The 15,580-nt window shown below is 39.2% G+C and overlaps 1 protein-coding gene across 4 annotated transcripts in view; it reads right to left on the bottom strand.

Annotated features, from left to right (window-relative positions):
* TINAG (tubulointerstitial nephritis antigen) overlaps nucleotides 1–15,125 on the bottom strand; it is a 107,561-nt gene extending 92,436 nt beyond the window's left edge. For 3 of the 4 annotated variants that reach the window (XM_060403078.1, XM_004018735.6, XM_060403077.1), the window contains exons 1-3: nucleotides 14,660–15,125; nucleotides 1,882–1,945; nucleotides 1,160–1,249 (exon numbers count right to left, since the gene is read on the bottom strand). In XM_060403078.1, the coding sequence (XP_060259061.1) occupies nucleotides 1,160–1,249; nucleotides 1,882–1,945; nucleotides 14,660–15,014 (509 nt within the window). In that variant the 5' untranslated portion in view covers nucleotides 15,015–15,125. The remainder of the gene's footprint in view (nucleotides 1–1,159; nucleotides 1,250–1,881; nucleotides 1,946–14,659) is intronic. The other variant, XM_042236865.2, reaches the window with a different exon arrangement.
* Nucleotides 15,126–15,580: the final 455 nt, after the last annotated feature.

Consider the following 15,580-nt stretch of genomic DNA (forward strand, 5'->3'; position numbering starts at 1 on the left):
TTTTAGGCACCTGATTAAAATAATCTCTCATGATAACACATACTCTCATGTTCTTTTAATAATTTAAGTATCACTTAGCCATGGAAAAGAATTGATTGTCCCTAGAAATACTTAAAATGTCATCATAATATCACCTGAAATATTGGTGAAACACACACAGAGAGGAGTTTAAAATGGTTTGAGAATATTAATATCAACAAATGCGACTTCTGTCTTTCATATCTTCCAAGAAAATACTCAGGGTACGTTGGAAATTGGTGCCCCATTGTGCTGGGAAACATACAGCTTAAGTGTGGAGAGAAATGATATTTTTAGTTTTAAAAAATTCATTTGAGGATGACTTCACTTTTATAGTTGCTAGACAATAGATCTTTTCAAGTGAAATCTTTTCCTGAAGGTGGAAAATGTTATCAAGGGTAGAGAAATCCTGAGGCAGAAACCATCCCGCCATCCCTCTTCCTTTTAGTTCCATAAAGAAAGCCAGTGTTGACATCTTCTTCTTACTCCTTCTGTGTAAGTGGCAAAGTGACTTTGCTAATCTATCAGAGCATCAGACAGTTATTTTAAATGTCAACCAGCCCAAGTTTTTGTTTATTAGCAAAGTAAAATGGCCTGACCTTTTGACTCAACTATGAGTGAAATTGGCTAGATAACAGTCATCTCAGTGAAACTGTCTAGATGGACTGGTCTTTTGGGGAATCCTCAAGATAAAATATTACTCTCTTAAGGTAAGATGCTGCACAGGAGAGCTTGAGCTTGTGATTGGCTAGGTCAGGGCAAATGTGGAAGGAAAGAAAATAAACATGAATGAATCAGTTTGCTACTTCCTGATTGTGTCTGGCTAGTTATTTAAACTAAATTTCCTCCTACACGCCTCACTCATACCATGACACTGCTCCTTCCTGAATAATTTAAGACCATGCTCCACATTTCTCCTTTACACATTTTAATTTTTAGTTATTTGAAGTTTACCTCTGTGTATTCCACTTTCACGTGTCTTTCTATCTCCCTCTCCATTTCTCTCACACTCTTTTGTTTTTATTTCATTTTAAAGAATGATCTTTTTTTGCAGGTAAGTGATAGGAACGACATTGTTTGAAACCTGAGGGGTAACAGGGAGGTGGGCACCAAAAATCCCAGAAAGCAAACTTTTTCTCACCCATAGTCTCCTTTATTGACATGTTCAATTAATCCTGGTTGAACAAGGCATGCATGCTGGGAGCATTTCCACTGCTGTCCTGAGCATGTGCTGTAAAAATACAAACATTATGAAAGTGACTTGGCCTTTTAGGAGCACATTTACAAAATTAGTACCCAGAATTGCACCTTGTTAAGGCATAAAATTTTTTGATTAATGTTAACCATATGGCTATTTAATTCTTGGCAAAAACAAATCACAACACATTTATTAACTATGGGACAACGCAGTATCTTCTACTCCAGGCAGTTAATGAATGAAATGACCACTCAGTCATTGAAGTTTGAAAATAGACAACAATGAAGACAGCAGATTCAGTATATGTAATTGGAAATTTTCTGCAGGATAATCATTTTAAGGCAGTCTGATTATAATATATTTAGTTACTGTGCTCAAGGAAATATGATTCGATTTGCCTATAGTATATCGGAATATTTGTAATTAATAGGTATGCTTAATGCACTGTCACTAACATCAAACTTGAACATCAAAAGAAATATTCATGTGTAGATTTGACACATCTATTAAAATTAAATATGTTCATAAAGACCATTAATATGTGATATCTTATGATTCTGTGTATCTGTATTTAAACATATGTTTTGTTTCACAAATGTTCCTTTTATTTGAAGAAAACATGCACAGACAGTAGAATTCAGTTCTGTGCCACTTAAATTCATTACCAGGAATTGCAGTTTTCTTTAATTACTGATCCTTCTTCATAATGTTGACCATCTCTGTGGCAACCTGTCAACATAACATAAAAACAAATCAATATTCTAAATTGATTAATAAAATGCATTCACATAACAAGTACTCTAAAACTGTGTTTCAGTTCAGTTCAGTTCAGTCGCTCAGTCGTGTCTGACTCTTTGCGACCCCATGAACTGCAGCACACCAGTCCTCCCTGTCCATCACCAACTCCCGGAGTTCACTCAGACTCACGTCCATAGAGTCAGTGATGCCATCCAGCCATCTCATCCTCTGTCGTCCCCTTCTCCTCCTGTCCCCAATCCCTCCCAGCATCAGAGTCTTTCCAAAGAGTCAACTCTTCACATAAGGTGGCCAAAGTATTGGAGTTTCAGCTTTAGCATCATTCCCTCCAAAGAAATCCCAGGGTTGATCTCCTTCAGAATGGACTAGTTGGATCTCCTTGCAGTCCAAGGGACTCTCAAGAGTCTTCTCCAACACCACAGTTCAAAAGCATCAATTCTTCAGCACTCAGCCTTCTTCACAGCCCACCTCTCACATCTATACGTGACTACTGGAAAAACCATAGCCTTGACTAGACGGACCTTAGTTTTTCAAATATGCAAAAATAGTTGGTGCCGATCTGACAGAAATCTACATGGGGTTTTTGTCAGGGTTTATATATCCAATTTTTTGGATTTGTTCCATGAGCTTCTATCATTGCACTGTGTATTTGTTCCAACTGAGAGGATTTGTAAAGCATTAAAAACTAGATTACTGAGGTATTAATCACTAAACACACTCAAAAAATAATTAATCTGTTTAAAGAAATAGGTAAGCAGTAAAATAGTGTTTGAAATAATTAATAGCATTTCTCATCTTAATATCTAATCCAGTCTCATGTGGATATAAACAGTTGCATATGAGTAGAGGAAGGAACAAGGTTTTGGACCAAAGTACGAAGCTATTTCAGCGAATTCACCTTACGAAGAGAAACTCTATTTTTTCTCCAGAATTTGAATCAGGAGAAAAGTTTATAAGATTGCAGCCCATCCTGTTCTAAATCTAAATGTTTCTCAACTATTAACCAAAAAGTGAAAGTGTTAGTTGGTCAGGTCTGTCCAGCTCTTTGCATCCCCATGGACTGCAGCACTCTAGGCTCCTCTGTCCATGGATTTCTCCAGGCAAGAATACTGGAGTGGGTAGCCATTCCCTTCTTCAGGGGATCTTCCCAGTCCAAGGACTGAACCTGGGTCTTCCACATTACAGGAAGGTTCTTTATGGTCTGAGCCACCAGCGAAGTCACATTAATGGACATTTTTGCTGTTTTACCAGATTATAGAAACTACTCCAAAGAGATCAATGGTGAATTATCATTGCATGAAAACCAATCAGAAAGATATGGTAAAATAGTGCACTGGCTAGAAACTAAATCCCTTTGTAAATATAACTTACACAAATTACTGAATTAGCAAAAGTAACATAATTCACTCCTATGTCACATGAAAACTTGTTTGATGGAAACGTATCATTGAGAGATCACATCAATGGCCCCTAGTTAAATAAAATGAATTCTAACTTAAAAAAATTATTTATTTTTAATTGGAGGATAATTGCTTTACAATATTGTGTTGGTTTCTGCCATACATCAACATGAGTCAGCCAGAGGTATACAAATGTCCCTTCCCTCTAGAAGCTCCCTCCCACCTCTCACCCCATCCCACCCCTCTAGGAATTCCAACTTTTTACTGTATATAATAATAGGAGTAAATCTACATATTTAAAAACCATTTCAAGGGACCTGGTTGAACTACAAGTCATAATGTCACAAAAGCCAATTTCAGATTAGCTATCTTTCAATTTTTCAAAAAATTGTTTCTCAGGAAACATCTACAGCTGCTTTCTTAAGCAAGCACCATGTTCTCACAGTTCACTGTTTTGCTTAATGAATTTCGAATCTCCTTGTATTTGCATCTATCCATCCCTTTTCCGTGTATTCCACCATCACAGGAAAAGAGAAGAAAAACACTTCTCTTGTAGCCCACACGGGAGGAAAAAGACTCAACTTTAAATTAAGTCCAGAGTTTTAATTACTACCCAGGATTAAACACTTTTTATAAATAAATTTCTATGTTTGCAATTTACAAAGATCCTAGAACTTTTCATTACCTAGGCAAGCAACAGTGAAAATTCAAGCAACAATTCAAGTTTCGTTCCAAGTCAAGGAAAGTACTCCACTGATTAGTTCTAAAGGGTGGATGAAAGTGGGGGGAAAGCTGATTTTTAACATTTATTTTACTGGAGGATAGTTGATTTACAGTGCTGTGTTAATTTATGCTGAACAGCAAATGATTCAGTATGTATGTATGTGTACACATATGTGTGTGTGTGTGTGTGTGTATGTGTGTGTGTGTGTGTTCAGTGGCTCAGTCACGTCTGACTGGGACCCCATGGACTGTAGCCTGCCAGGCTCGTCTGTCCATGGAATCTTTGAGGTAAGAATACTAGAGTCTGTTGCCATTTCTTACACCAGGGACTCTTCCCAACCCAGGGATCAAACCCATGTCTCTTGTGTTTCCTGCATTACAGGTGCATTCTTTACCACTGCACCGCCTGGGAAGCCCTATGTATATATATATATCACATTGTTTGAAACCGGAGGGGTAAAAGGGAGGTGGGCACCAAAAATCCCAGAAGCAAAAATTTTCTCATACATACATACACATATATATATGTATGTATGTATGTATGTATGTATGTATGCCAAAGACTGCTCAAACTACCACACAATTGTACTCATCTCACACGCTAGCAAAGTAACGTTCAAAATTCTCCAAGCCAGGCTTCAACAGTACATGACCATGAACTTCCAGATGTTCAAGCTGGATTTAGAAAAGGCAGAGGAACCAGAGATCAAATTGCCAACATCCATTTGATCATCAAAAAAGCAAGAGAGCTCCAGAAAAACATCTACTTCTGATTTATTGACTATGCCAAATCCTATGACTGTGTGGATCACAACAAACTGTGGAAAATTCTGAAAGAGATGGAAATACCAGACCTCCTGACCTGCCTCTTGAGAAACCTGTATGCAGGTCAGGAAGCAACAGTTAGAACTGGACATGGAACAAATCAGGAGGGAGTACATCAAGGCTGTATAGTGTCACCCTGCTTATTTAACTTATATGCAGAGTGAATCATGAGAAACACTGGGCTGGATGAAGCACAAGCTGGAATCAAGATTGCAGAGAGAAATATCCATAACCTCAGACATGCAGATGACACCACCCTTATGGCAGAACGCGAAGAAGAACTAAAGAGACTTTTGATGAAAGTGAAAGAGGAGAGTGAAAAAGTTGGCTTAAAACATTGAGAAAACGAAGATCATGGCATCTGGTCCCATCACTTCATGGGAAATAGATGGGGAAACAGTGAAAACAGTGTCAGACTTTATTTTGGGGGGCTCCAAAGTCACTGCAGATGGTGACTGCAGCCATGAAATTGAAAGACGCTTGCTCCTTGGAAGGAAAGTTATGAGCAACCTAGACAGCATATTAAAAAAGCAAAGACATTACTTTGCCAGCAAAGGTCTGTCTAGTCAAAGCTATGGTTTTTCCAGTGGTCATATATGGATGTGAGAGTTGGACTATAAAGAAAGCTGAGTGCCAAAGAATTGATGCTTTTGAACTGTGGTGTTGGAGAAGACTCTTGAGAGTCCCCTGGACTGCAAGGAGATCCAAACAGTCCATCCTAAAGGAGATCAGTCCTGGGTGTTCACTGGAAGGACTGATGTTGAAGCTGAAACTCCAGTACTTTGGCCACCTGATGCGAGACCTGACTCATTTGAAAAGGCCCTGATGATGAGAAAGACTGAAGGCAGGAGGAGAAGGGGACGACAGATGATAAGATGGTTGGATGGCATCACTGACTCAATGGACATGAGTTTGAGTAAACTCTGGCAGTTAGTGACAGACAGGGAGGCCTGGCATGCTGCGGTCCATAGGGTTGCAAAGAGTCAGACATGACTGAGCTACTGAACTGAACTGATGTTGTATGTATGTACGTATACATATGTATATCTGAAAGCTGGTTTGTATTCATACAGTTTAAATGTTTCTTGTCCAACCTACCAGTTATACAGATAAAGGGACCAGAAATTACAAAGGTCCTAATTGAAGGAGGCTGTCCCTTCCCTGATCTGTTCCCCAGCTACTAATTTTGAAGCCAAGAGAATGCTATCCCCAGGCCTACCCAACATCATTAGGACTATGGGTGCTGCTGCTGCTGCTGCTAAGTCGCTTTAGTCGTGTCCGACTCTGTGCAACCCCAGAGACGGCAGCCCACCAGGCTCCACCATCCCTGGGATTCTCCAGGCAAGAGTACTGGAGTGGGTTGCCATTTCCTTCTCCAATGCATGAAAATGAAAAGTGAAAGTGAAGTCGCTCAGTCGTGTCTGACTCATAGCGACCTCATGGACTGCAGCCTACCAGGCTCCTCCACCCGTGGGATTTTCCAGGCAAGAGTACTGGAGTGGGTTGCCATTGCCTTCTCCAATGCATGAAAATGAAAAGTGAAAGTGAAGTCACTCAGTCGTGCCTGAGTCATAGCGACCTCATGGACTGCAGCCTACCAGGCTCCTCCGCCCATGGGATTTTCCAGGCAAGAATACTGGAGTGGGGTGCCATTGCCTTCTCCGAGTACTATGTCTAGTGTTATCAAAAGTCCCATTTCTTGGTCTTCCTTCCTTCATGTGAAGTCAGAATTGACTATCAGAAACAATGTTTGCTACAGTCTCACTTGAGAGGTGGCTTCTTGAACAAAAACCATTATTTGTTCATCCGAGCCTGGCCAAAGTACTGACAAAGTGAAGCATCAGCTTCTACACTAATACAGAGATTCAGTTCAACCCCTTCCTCTGCTCCCGCCTGACTCCAGTGTATCTGTCATCCCCTGGACAGCATTTAGAGAGATCTCTTAAGGTCTGTGTTTTGTCACTCCCTGCTTTAAATCCTCATGTTTTTCTGTATTAAATTTAGACTAAAACTGAACTTCTTACAAGGACTTATGAGACCTTATCCAAAGTGTCTCTTCCATAATCTGTGTCCTCACCTCTCCAGGATTCGCCTGATACAGATAAGGGTGGAAAGAACTGGATGAACTTAATTTGGAGCCAAAGCAAATGGGATTAACTATTGGAGAATCAGGAAAAAGAAGGGTCGCAGAAGTCTCACTAAGATTTTGGCTTTAGGGATAGAGAAGCAGTGACGCTAATATTGAAATAAGGAACAGGTTTGTGGTGAGAAATCAAGCTTCTGCTTTACATATTTAGGACTAAGATCAAATCTAAGTTAGACATCCCAAAGGAGAACACCAAGTAGAGTAGTAATGGATGTCCAAAGTCGAGTCAAGGCTGGAACATGAATTTCAGAGCCAGTAATACATATCTTTAAGTTTTTGAGAATAAATAACAGTCTCCTTGAGAGAGTGTTTGTAGGTAAGAGAAAGACATCCAGGACTAAGCTCAAACACTGTAACCAACAGACATGTAGAAAAATGAACTGGAAAGAAGTGACCTGGGAAGAAGGGGGGAATTCAGGGGATGGTGGAGTCCTAGAAAGCAACAGACGTATTCCATAGAAGTAGAAACAGTCACCTAACATAAAGTATGGCTGAGGGGTCAAGAAAAGAATGGAGATCTGGGACTTCCCTGGTAGTCCAGTGGTTAAGAGTCTGCACTTCCAATGCAGGGGAGGCAGGTTTGATCCCTGGTAGGGGAAATAAGATCCTACATGCTGAATAGCAAAAACAAAAAATAAAAGAATGTACACCTGAATACTCCACTTGAAAACATGGAAGTCTTCAATAACCCTGCCAAGATAAAGCTTGGTAAAGTAGCAGGGAACAAGGTCTTGTAGGAATGAGCTGATGAGAGGTTTAGAAGTCAGGAAGTGAAATGTTTCTTTCAGATATTTTGCCATTGAAGGAAAGGAGGAAATAAGATAAAACTGGTTAAGGACATGGAGGTAAGTTTGGGCTTTTTCAAAGTTGGGAGCTACAACTACTCACCAGCGTCCTGCAAGAGAATGTCTTGTAAATGACATTTGCTCACTTTCTTAGTTATTTCCTCAGGAAAAGTTCCAAGAAGTGGAAGTTCTGGGTCAAAATTGAGGTTTGGACATCTTTAAGGCATTTAATTCATATTGTCTTTTTTTTGGGGGGGGGGAATGATTTCGCCACTTTACACTCACCAGCAATGAAAAGATGAATTATCCTGTGTTATTCTAAGGAATAAACTGTAACTTTTGTTCCCACGCTAGGTATCACTTCGTCATGGAAACAGAGTCAGGATTAGAAATTAACCTTTGATGTCTAGCTCCATCTCCCAAGCAATGTTTCTATCCTGTTTTGGATTCTACTAGTTTTAAATAAAAAATATCTCTTTTAAAATGTTAATTTGAAAATATGATTGATGATTTAAAGGTAGTAGAAATTGAGGAGTTAAAGAAAAGTTGGGAGCTACAAAAACACTTTCATAAATCAATAACTTTGTAAATTGATTGATCCAGAAAAGATGTATTCCAGTTTACAGAGTGAAGTAAGCCAGAAAGAAAAACACCAATACAGTATACTAATGCATATATATGGAATTTAGAAAGATGGTAACGATAACCCTGTATGCAAGACCGCAAAAGAGACACAGATGTATAGAACAGTCTTTTGGACTCTGTGGGAGAGGGAGAGGGTGGGATGATTTGGGAGAATGGCATTGAAACATGTAGAATACCATATATGAAATGAGTCGCCAGCCCAGGTCCAATGCAGGATACTGGATTCTTGGGGCTGGTGCACTGGGATGACCCAGAGGGATGGTACGGGGAGGGAGGAGAGAGGGGGGTTCAGGATGGGGAACATGTGTATACCTGTGGCGGATACATGCTGATGTATGGCAAAACCAATACAATATTGTAAAATTAAAAAAAAAAAAAAAGAAGGAGGGAAATGATGACTTAGGAGAGAAAGAGGGAGAAAAAGGGAGAGAGGAAAGAGAAAAGGGGCAGGGGAGAAGGGAGGAAGGGACGATTGTAAGGGTGGAGATCTTGAAAAGGCAAGAGATGACGGGATTCAGAGCTCAAGAAGAGGAATCTACTTCATGGAAAGAGTAACCAAGATGGCAGTAAGTTGAAAATTATGATGAGAGATGAAAGAATTCCTGGTGTCTTTATTTTCTCAGTGAAAAGCATATAAAGGCCTTCAGTGTGAGGTAGTCAAACTGGTTACACCTTGATATAAATAAATAAATAAGCAGATAGATGCATAGCAGTGACTGTTGAAACCAAAGGAGTTTTGCAACATTGACAGCCATTATTACAAGACTTAGGTAAATCAGATTTTTGGAAAGTGAAATAAGTCTCTTGATTTTAGAAAAAATGACAGTATAATATAATTTCTTTAAAAATACTCCATCATAATGTGTTCTACTATCTGTGTTGGTCCCAACATCACTTCAGGGAAGGCAGTTGCCTGCTTTAACCAGGAGTCTGCATCCCATGGGTGGTCAATATCATTTATCCTGAAAGTCCAGACTCAAGGGCAGCTCCTACAAGGGGTTCCATCTTTCAGTGAACATTAGAGTGTAGCATAATGAGTGTCAGATATGGGCTTTCATTGGTAAAATTAGTGACTTGTTTAATCAGCATAATGGATATAAGCAATCAACTCATCACTTAACAATATTCAATTTATATAGATTAGTTTAAATAGTTAAAAATCATATCCCACTCATACTCCCAGCGTTTATGTATCTCTTAAGATCAAGAGACTTCATGCTTAAACCTGATACCCTAGGATTAATCTCTAAAACATCTGTCCAGCCACTGGGTAGGTAGATTTATTATAACCTGATAATCTGTAATATTATCATATATGGGAAAATGCCAATAAATTTTTCAAGCATGGTTGATGTGGCAACATCTAACAGGATGGGGACCTGAGACTTATTGAAGCTTACACAGGTTTATAGACTAGTTTAGGTCTCTGTACCAATGTATATTTTTGTAATTATCAGTACGCACAGCAGAATTTGGAATGTGATTTATCTTCATTGTAATGTGGCTAAGGAGGTTGTTAAAGGGTAAATAATCCTCATTCAATTCAAATGTCAGTGATTTACATCCATTTTTTCTAGCCAATGTGAACATAGAAATTGTGTATAATCAAATTAGCTTATGTCTGTTCACAGCAGATGGTTCACTAGACTCTTTCCTTAAAATCTGCCACACTAGAGATTTTGTCTGGAAAATCCAGTCTGGTTGCATTTCAAACTCTCTCACTTGTTTTCTGTATCTGACCTTTGAAATTCTCCAGTGACTGGAAGTAACTATATGTCCAAGTTCCAATTTATACAAAAGGGACATTATGAACAGTGCTGCGATGAACATTGGGGTACACATGTCTCTTTCAATTCTGGTTTCCTTGGTGTGTATGCCCAGCAGTGGGATTGCTGGGTCATATGGCAATTCTATTTCCAGTTTTTTAAGGAATCTCCACACTGTTCTCCATAGTTACTATGCTAGTTTGCATTCCCACCAACAATGTAAGAGGGTTCCCTTTTCTCCACACCCTCTCCAGCATTTACTGTTTGTAGATTTTTGGATAGCAGCCATTCTGACTGGCGTGAAATGGTACCTCATTGTGGTTTTGATTTGCATTTCTCTGATAATGAGTGATGTTGAGCATCTTTTCATGTGTTTGTTAGCCATCTGTATGTCTTCTTTGGAGAACTCTCTGTTTATTTCTTTGGCCCATTTTTTGATTGGGTAATTTACTTTTCTGGAATTGAGCTTCAGGAGTTGCTTATATATTTTTGAGATTAATTCTTTGTCAGTTGCTTCATTTGTTATTATTTTCTCCCATTCTGAACGATGTCTTTTCACTTTGCTTATAGTTTCCTTCACTGTGCAAAAGCTTTTAAGTTTAATTAGGTCCCATTTGGTTTTTTTGGCTTTTATTTCCATTACTCTGGGAGGTGGGTCATAGAGGATCCTGCTGTGATTTATGTCGGAGAGTGTTTTGCCTATGTTTTCCTCTAGGAGTTTTATAGATTCTGGTCTTACCTTTAGATCTTTAATCCATTTTGAGTTTATTTTTGTGTATGGTGTTAGAAAGTGTTCTAGTTTCATTCTTTTACAAGTGGTTTAGGATACGGAAGCAACCTAGGTGTCCATCAGCAGATGAATGGATAAGAAAGCTGTGGTACATATACACAATGGAATATTACTCAGCCATTAAAAAGAATACATTTGAATCAGTTCTAATGAGGTGGATGAAACTGAAACCTATTATACAGAGTGAAGTAAGCCAGACGAAAAACACCAATATAGTATAATAATGCATATATATGGAATTTAGAAAGATGGTAATGATGACCCTATATGCAAGACAGCATAAGAGACACAGATGTATAGAACAGTCTTTTGGACTCTGTGGGAGAAGGTGAGGGTGGGATGATCTGAGAGAATAGCATTGAAACATGTAAATTATCATATGTGAACCAAATCACCAGTCCAGGTTCGATGCATGATACAGGGTGCTCAGGGCTGGTGCACTGGGATGACCCAGAGGGATGGGAGGGGGAGGAAGGTGGGAGGGGGTTCAGGATGGGGAACATGTGTATACCCGTGGCTAATTCGTGTCAATGTGTGGCAAAAACTACTACAATATTGTAAAGTAATTAGCCTCCAACTAAAATAAATAAATTTCTTTAAAAAAAGGACATTATTTACTTATTTGAAATATTTTTTTAAACCTTAAGATAATACAGTTTTAAGTCCCAGGTTGAAAAGAATTACAGTATAAGAAATTAGACCATATCATGCAGTTAAATAACTAAAAAACATTTAATAAATCAGTGATTTTGTTTCTAGCATCTCAGAGGAAAGTCACTTCATACATGCAAAAAATTACTACAAATAGTATGTCATTATCTTTTTATTTTATATAATTTTGAATCATTTTTCAATATTGTGTAGTGCTATTTTCTTTCAACAAGCTACTTTCATAAGAAAGAAAAAACAAAAGAAACAATTACCTTCATGAGTACAGTTATGATATGAACCTTTTGCTACTAAATAAAATAATAAATTGCTTCCCTCCATCATGGATGGAATAAAAGCTATACCAGGGACATAGTTCTACCTAAAACATACATTAAATTAAAGCCTTAGCGAAGTCTTAGCTTTCAAGCAAAAACAGACATAGTTGAAGTAGCAGTTTCTTTTCTAAATGGGCTGCTGCTGCTAAGTCACTTCAGTGTATTTGACTCTTTGCGACCCCACAGACGGCAGCCCACCAGGCTCCGCTGTCCCTGGGATTCTCCAGGCAAGAACACTGGAGTGGGTTGCCATTTCCTTTTCCAATGCATGAAAGTGAAAAGGGAAAGGGAAGTCACTCAGTCATGTCCAACTCTTTGCTACCCCATAGACTGCAGCCTACCAGGCTCCTCCATCCATGGGATTTTCCAGGCAAGAGTACTGGAGTGGATTGCCATTGCCTTCTCCATCTAAAAGGGCTACAGGGCTCAAACAAGAAAAGCTCAAGTATTTAGCACATCAACAGCGCTGCAGCTAATACATAATACTTACCCTCAGCATTCATGAAGCCGGCCCTGCTCATACCTGACACCTTTCAATGAGTTCTCATAATAGGATAAAATTTAAAATTCTTGATATAGCCTCTAAGTCCCAGCAAAATCTGATCTCTACTCCTCTCAAACCCCTTCTTTTTATTATTATTATTATTTTACTTTACAATATTGTATTGGTTTTGCCACACATCAACATGAATCCTCCATGGGTGTACACATGTTCCCAATCCCAAACCCCCTCCCACCTCCCCCTGCACACCATCCCTCCAGGTCATCCCATTGCACCAGTCCCAAGCATCCTGCACTCTGCATCAAACCTAGACTGGCGATTGGTTTCTTATATGATATTATACATGTTTCTAAGCCATTCTCCCAAATCATCCCACCCTCTCCCTCTCTCAGAGTCCAAAAGACTGTTCTATACATCTGAGTCTCTTTAGCTGTCTCGCATACAGGGTTATCATTACCATCTTTCTAAATTCCATATATATGTGTTAGTATACAAACCCCTTCTTATGTCACCTTCAACCCTCCTCCGGCCATGACTCTCCAGAAATGGTGGCCTCCATCCAGCACCTAGTCCACACCAAGCTCCTGGTCCCCAGACCCCATTCTGTCAGCTCCTCAGGTGACCACACACCTCACTCCCCAAGCTAATACTGTATACTACTTTTCATGCTGACATTATATTCTGATAGGCTTTCCCACAGCACCCGAAATGTTTCCTTCTGAGAATTTAACACAATTTGTAACTGTACAGTGAATTTATTAAATATCTTATACCACGCCCCCCCCCCTCCCAAACACACACATAAACTTGACTATCACTCCCATGAGGATAAGATTTGTCTTTTTTCATCCCCATGGTTGCCCCAGCAAAAGTGCAATGTCTGGCATGGTGGCAATGGTCAATGAATATTTTTCACTGAATGACAAGATCTCCTATTTCTGATAGACTATCTAATTGCTGTTTTCTGGGAAAGGCAAAGGTCTTGCAGGAATGACCATGCTGTGGAAATTCTAACGTAGCACGTGTGTTATACAAACAAGACGACACTATTGAAAATGAAAGCAAAAGTCAGCATCTGGATTTTGCTGTAAGGATACAAATTCTAATTTTTCCTGCACTGTCTTCTAATTGTAATTTCCACTCACCATCACCTACTTAAAATTATGTGACAGAGCTTTGAGGAAACCTGAATTTTGCCTCATATAAAGTGGAGCAAGAGAGTTTTGTTGTGTGTTTTTTTGCAAACTTTAGATATATTGATCGCTCAGAACCTACAATCATTCTACTATAATTAAACCAATAGAGTAAATAACACCATTTTCCATATGAATTATTGAGTTGACCAAAATATTCATTCAGGTTGCTCTATACAGTGTAACAGAAAAACCCAAATTAACTTTTTGGCCAACCCAATATTTGTATTTATTCACTCAGTCTTACTTTTAAAACTACCCTGTATGAAGCACTGTTTTGTTTTTTTGTAAAATCCCTGATTGGCAAAATGAACAAAAACACACAGGGAGAATCTCTTTGGTATTACATAGGCAGGGAGGGTGGCCACCTTTATTACACTCCGGCATTGGTTTCAATGGCATTTCTGTAACACAGGTTCTAATGCCACTCATGAGCCAATAAGTAAAATGTTACATACATCTGCGGAGGATCAATCTTGTGACTTTGATGTGATTCTCTGAGGTTACACTCCAAAAAGCACGAGAGGTTGTTTTTTGTCAAGACATTTTACAAAGAAAGAATTTTAAGTAACTTTTTATAAGGTGAGTGGCTATTCAAAGCAGAACGGAAATCAGCCTTCGTGGCCGTCACACCAGGACTTTGCCGAAGGTGCTAGGCTGAGGCAGGTGCCGGCATCTGAATCAAAGCTTGTTAACAATCCAAAGAAATTTAACCTTGTGATCAAAGTATTCGTTTTTCATTTCAGCTTAAGAAAGGAAAGGAGGAAAGAAAGGAGAGAGAGAGAGAGAGAGAGAGAGAGAGGTAGGGAGGGAAAGAAGGAAAGATGGAAGAGGAGAGATGGAGGCAGGAAGGAAGGAAAGAGAAGACAGTTGGACAGACCTTGTCATGAACTAGGGCAATACTTGAACACATTCCCAAATCCTACCTTCTGGGGACCAAGGCTTTGTGCGAAGAGGCCATCCCTTTTCTTCACGGCAAAATGACTTGTAATCAGGACAGCAATCAGAATTTTCCCTTTCACAGAATTTATCACAGTAACACAGCGCATCCGCCTCATAGAACCGAGTTACACAGCCATCATCTCTGTCTTCACAGCAACCAAAACTTCGACAGTACTGCCCTTCGAAAATGGCTCTTTTGAATCGAGTACCTTCCGAAATGGTGTGATTCCTAGTGAACTCAGCTCCTGGGTCAACTTCTCGATGTGATAAATACTGTCTCTCAGTCCAAATTTCTGTGGTGAGATAAGCAAGGATTAAGATCTTATATCCGGCCCACATTCTCCAGAAGTCAGCAAGGCTCCCACTGGTTGATATGTTTGATCCCCTTGGCCTTGGGGCTTCTCCTTGGAGCCTAAGTTCTAATCATCAAGACAACTCAGCCTGAATCCTGAAACTGATCCTTTACTTGAACTGAGTGTATTTCTTGTAGTTAAATATTAATCAAGAATTTCAATGCTTGCCAAAGATAACGTGCATGTTAGCAATAGACCATTGTCATTCCTCCAACATTAAAATTTTATATTTCATATTACAGGAAAAACCTCCATTACCATAAAAATAAATACATAAAATCTTGAGTGTAGATGATACATTGAATATTGCTTGCCTTCAAAATAACCTAGATTCTTAAATCAAAAACCTCTCTGGAATACACATGGCCCAAATTTTGGCTGCAGTGACTACTGGCAAGGTGTAGGAAATTCAAAAGTCAAAAACACAATTATTCATCTCACCTACTTGCACTGCCACTAAAATCCAGACTCTCCTGAGATTGTCTACTAGGCTCTGTCATATCAATAACAAATGCCCAGTCACACACGGGCTTGATATCACATCCATACAGC

Source organism: Ovis aries, chromosome 20 (assembly GCF_016772045.2).
Source record: "Ovis aries strain OAR_USU_Benz2616 breed Rambouillet chromosome 20, ARS-UI_Ramb_v3.0, whole genome shotgun sequence".
NCBI lineage: Eukaryota > Metazoa > Chordata > Mammalia > Artiodactyla > Bovidae > Ovis > Ovis aries.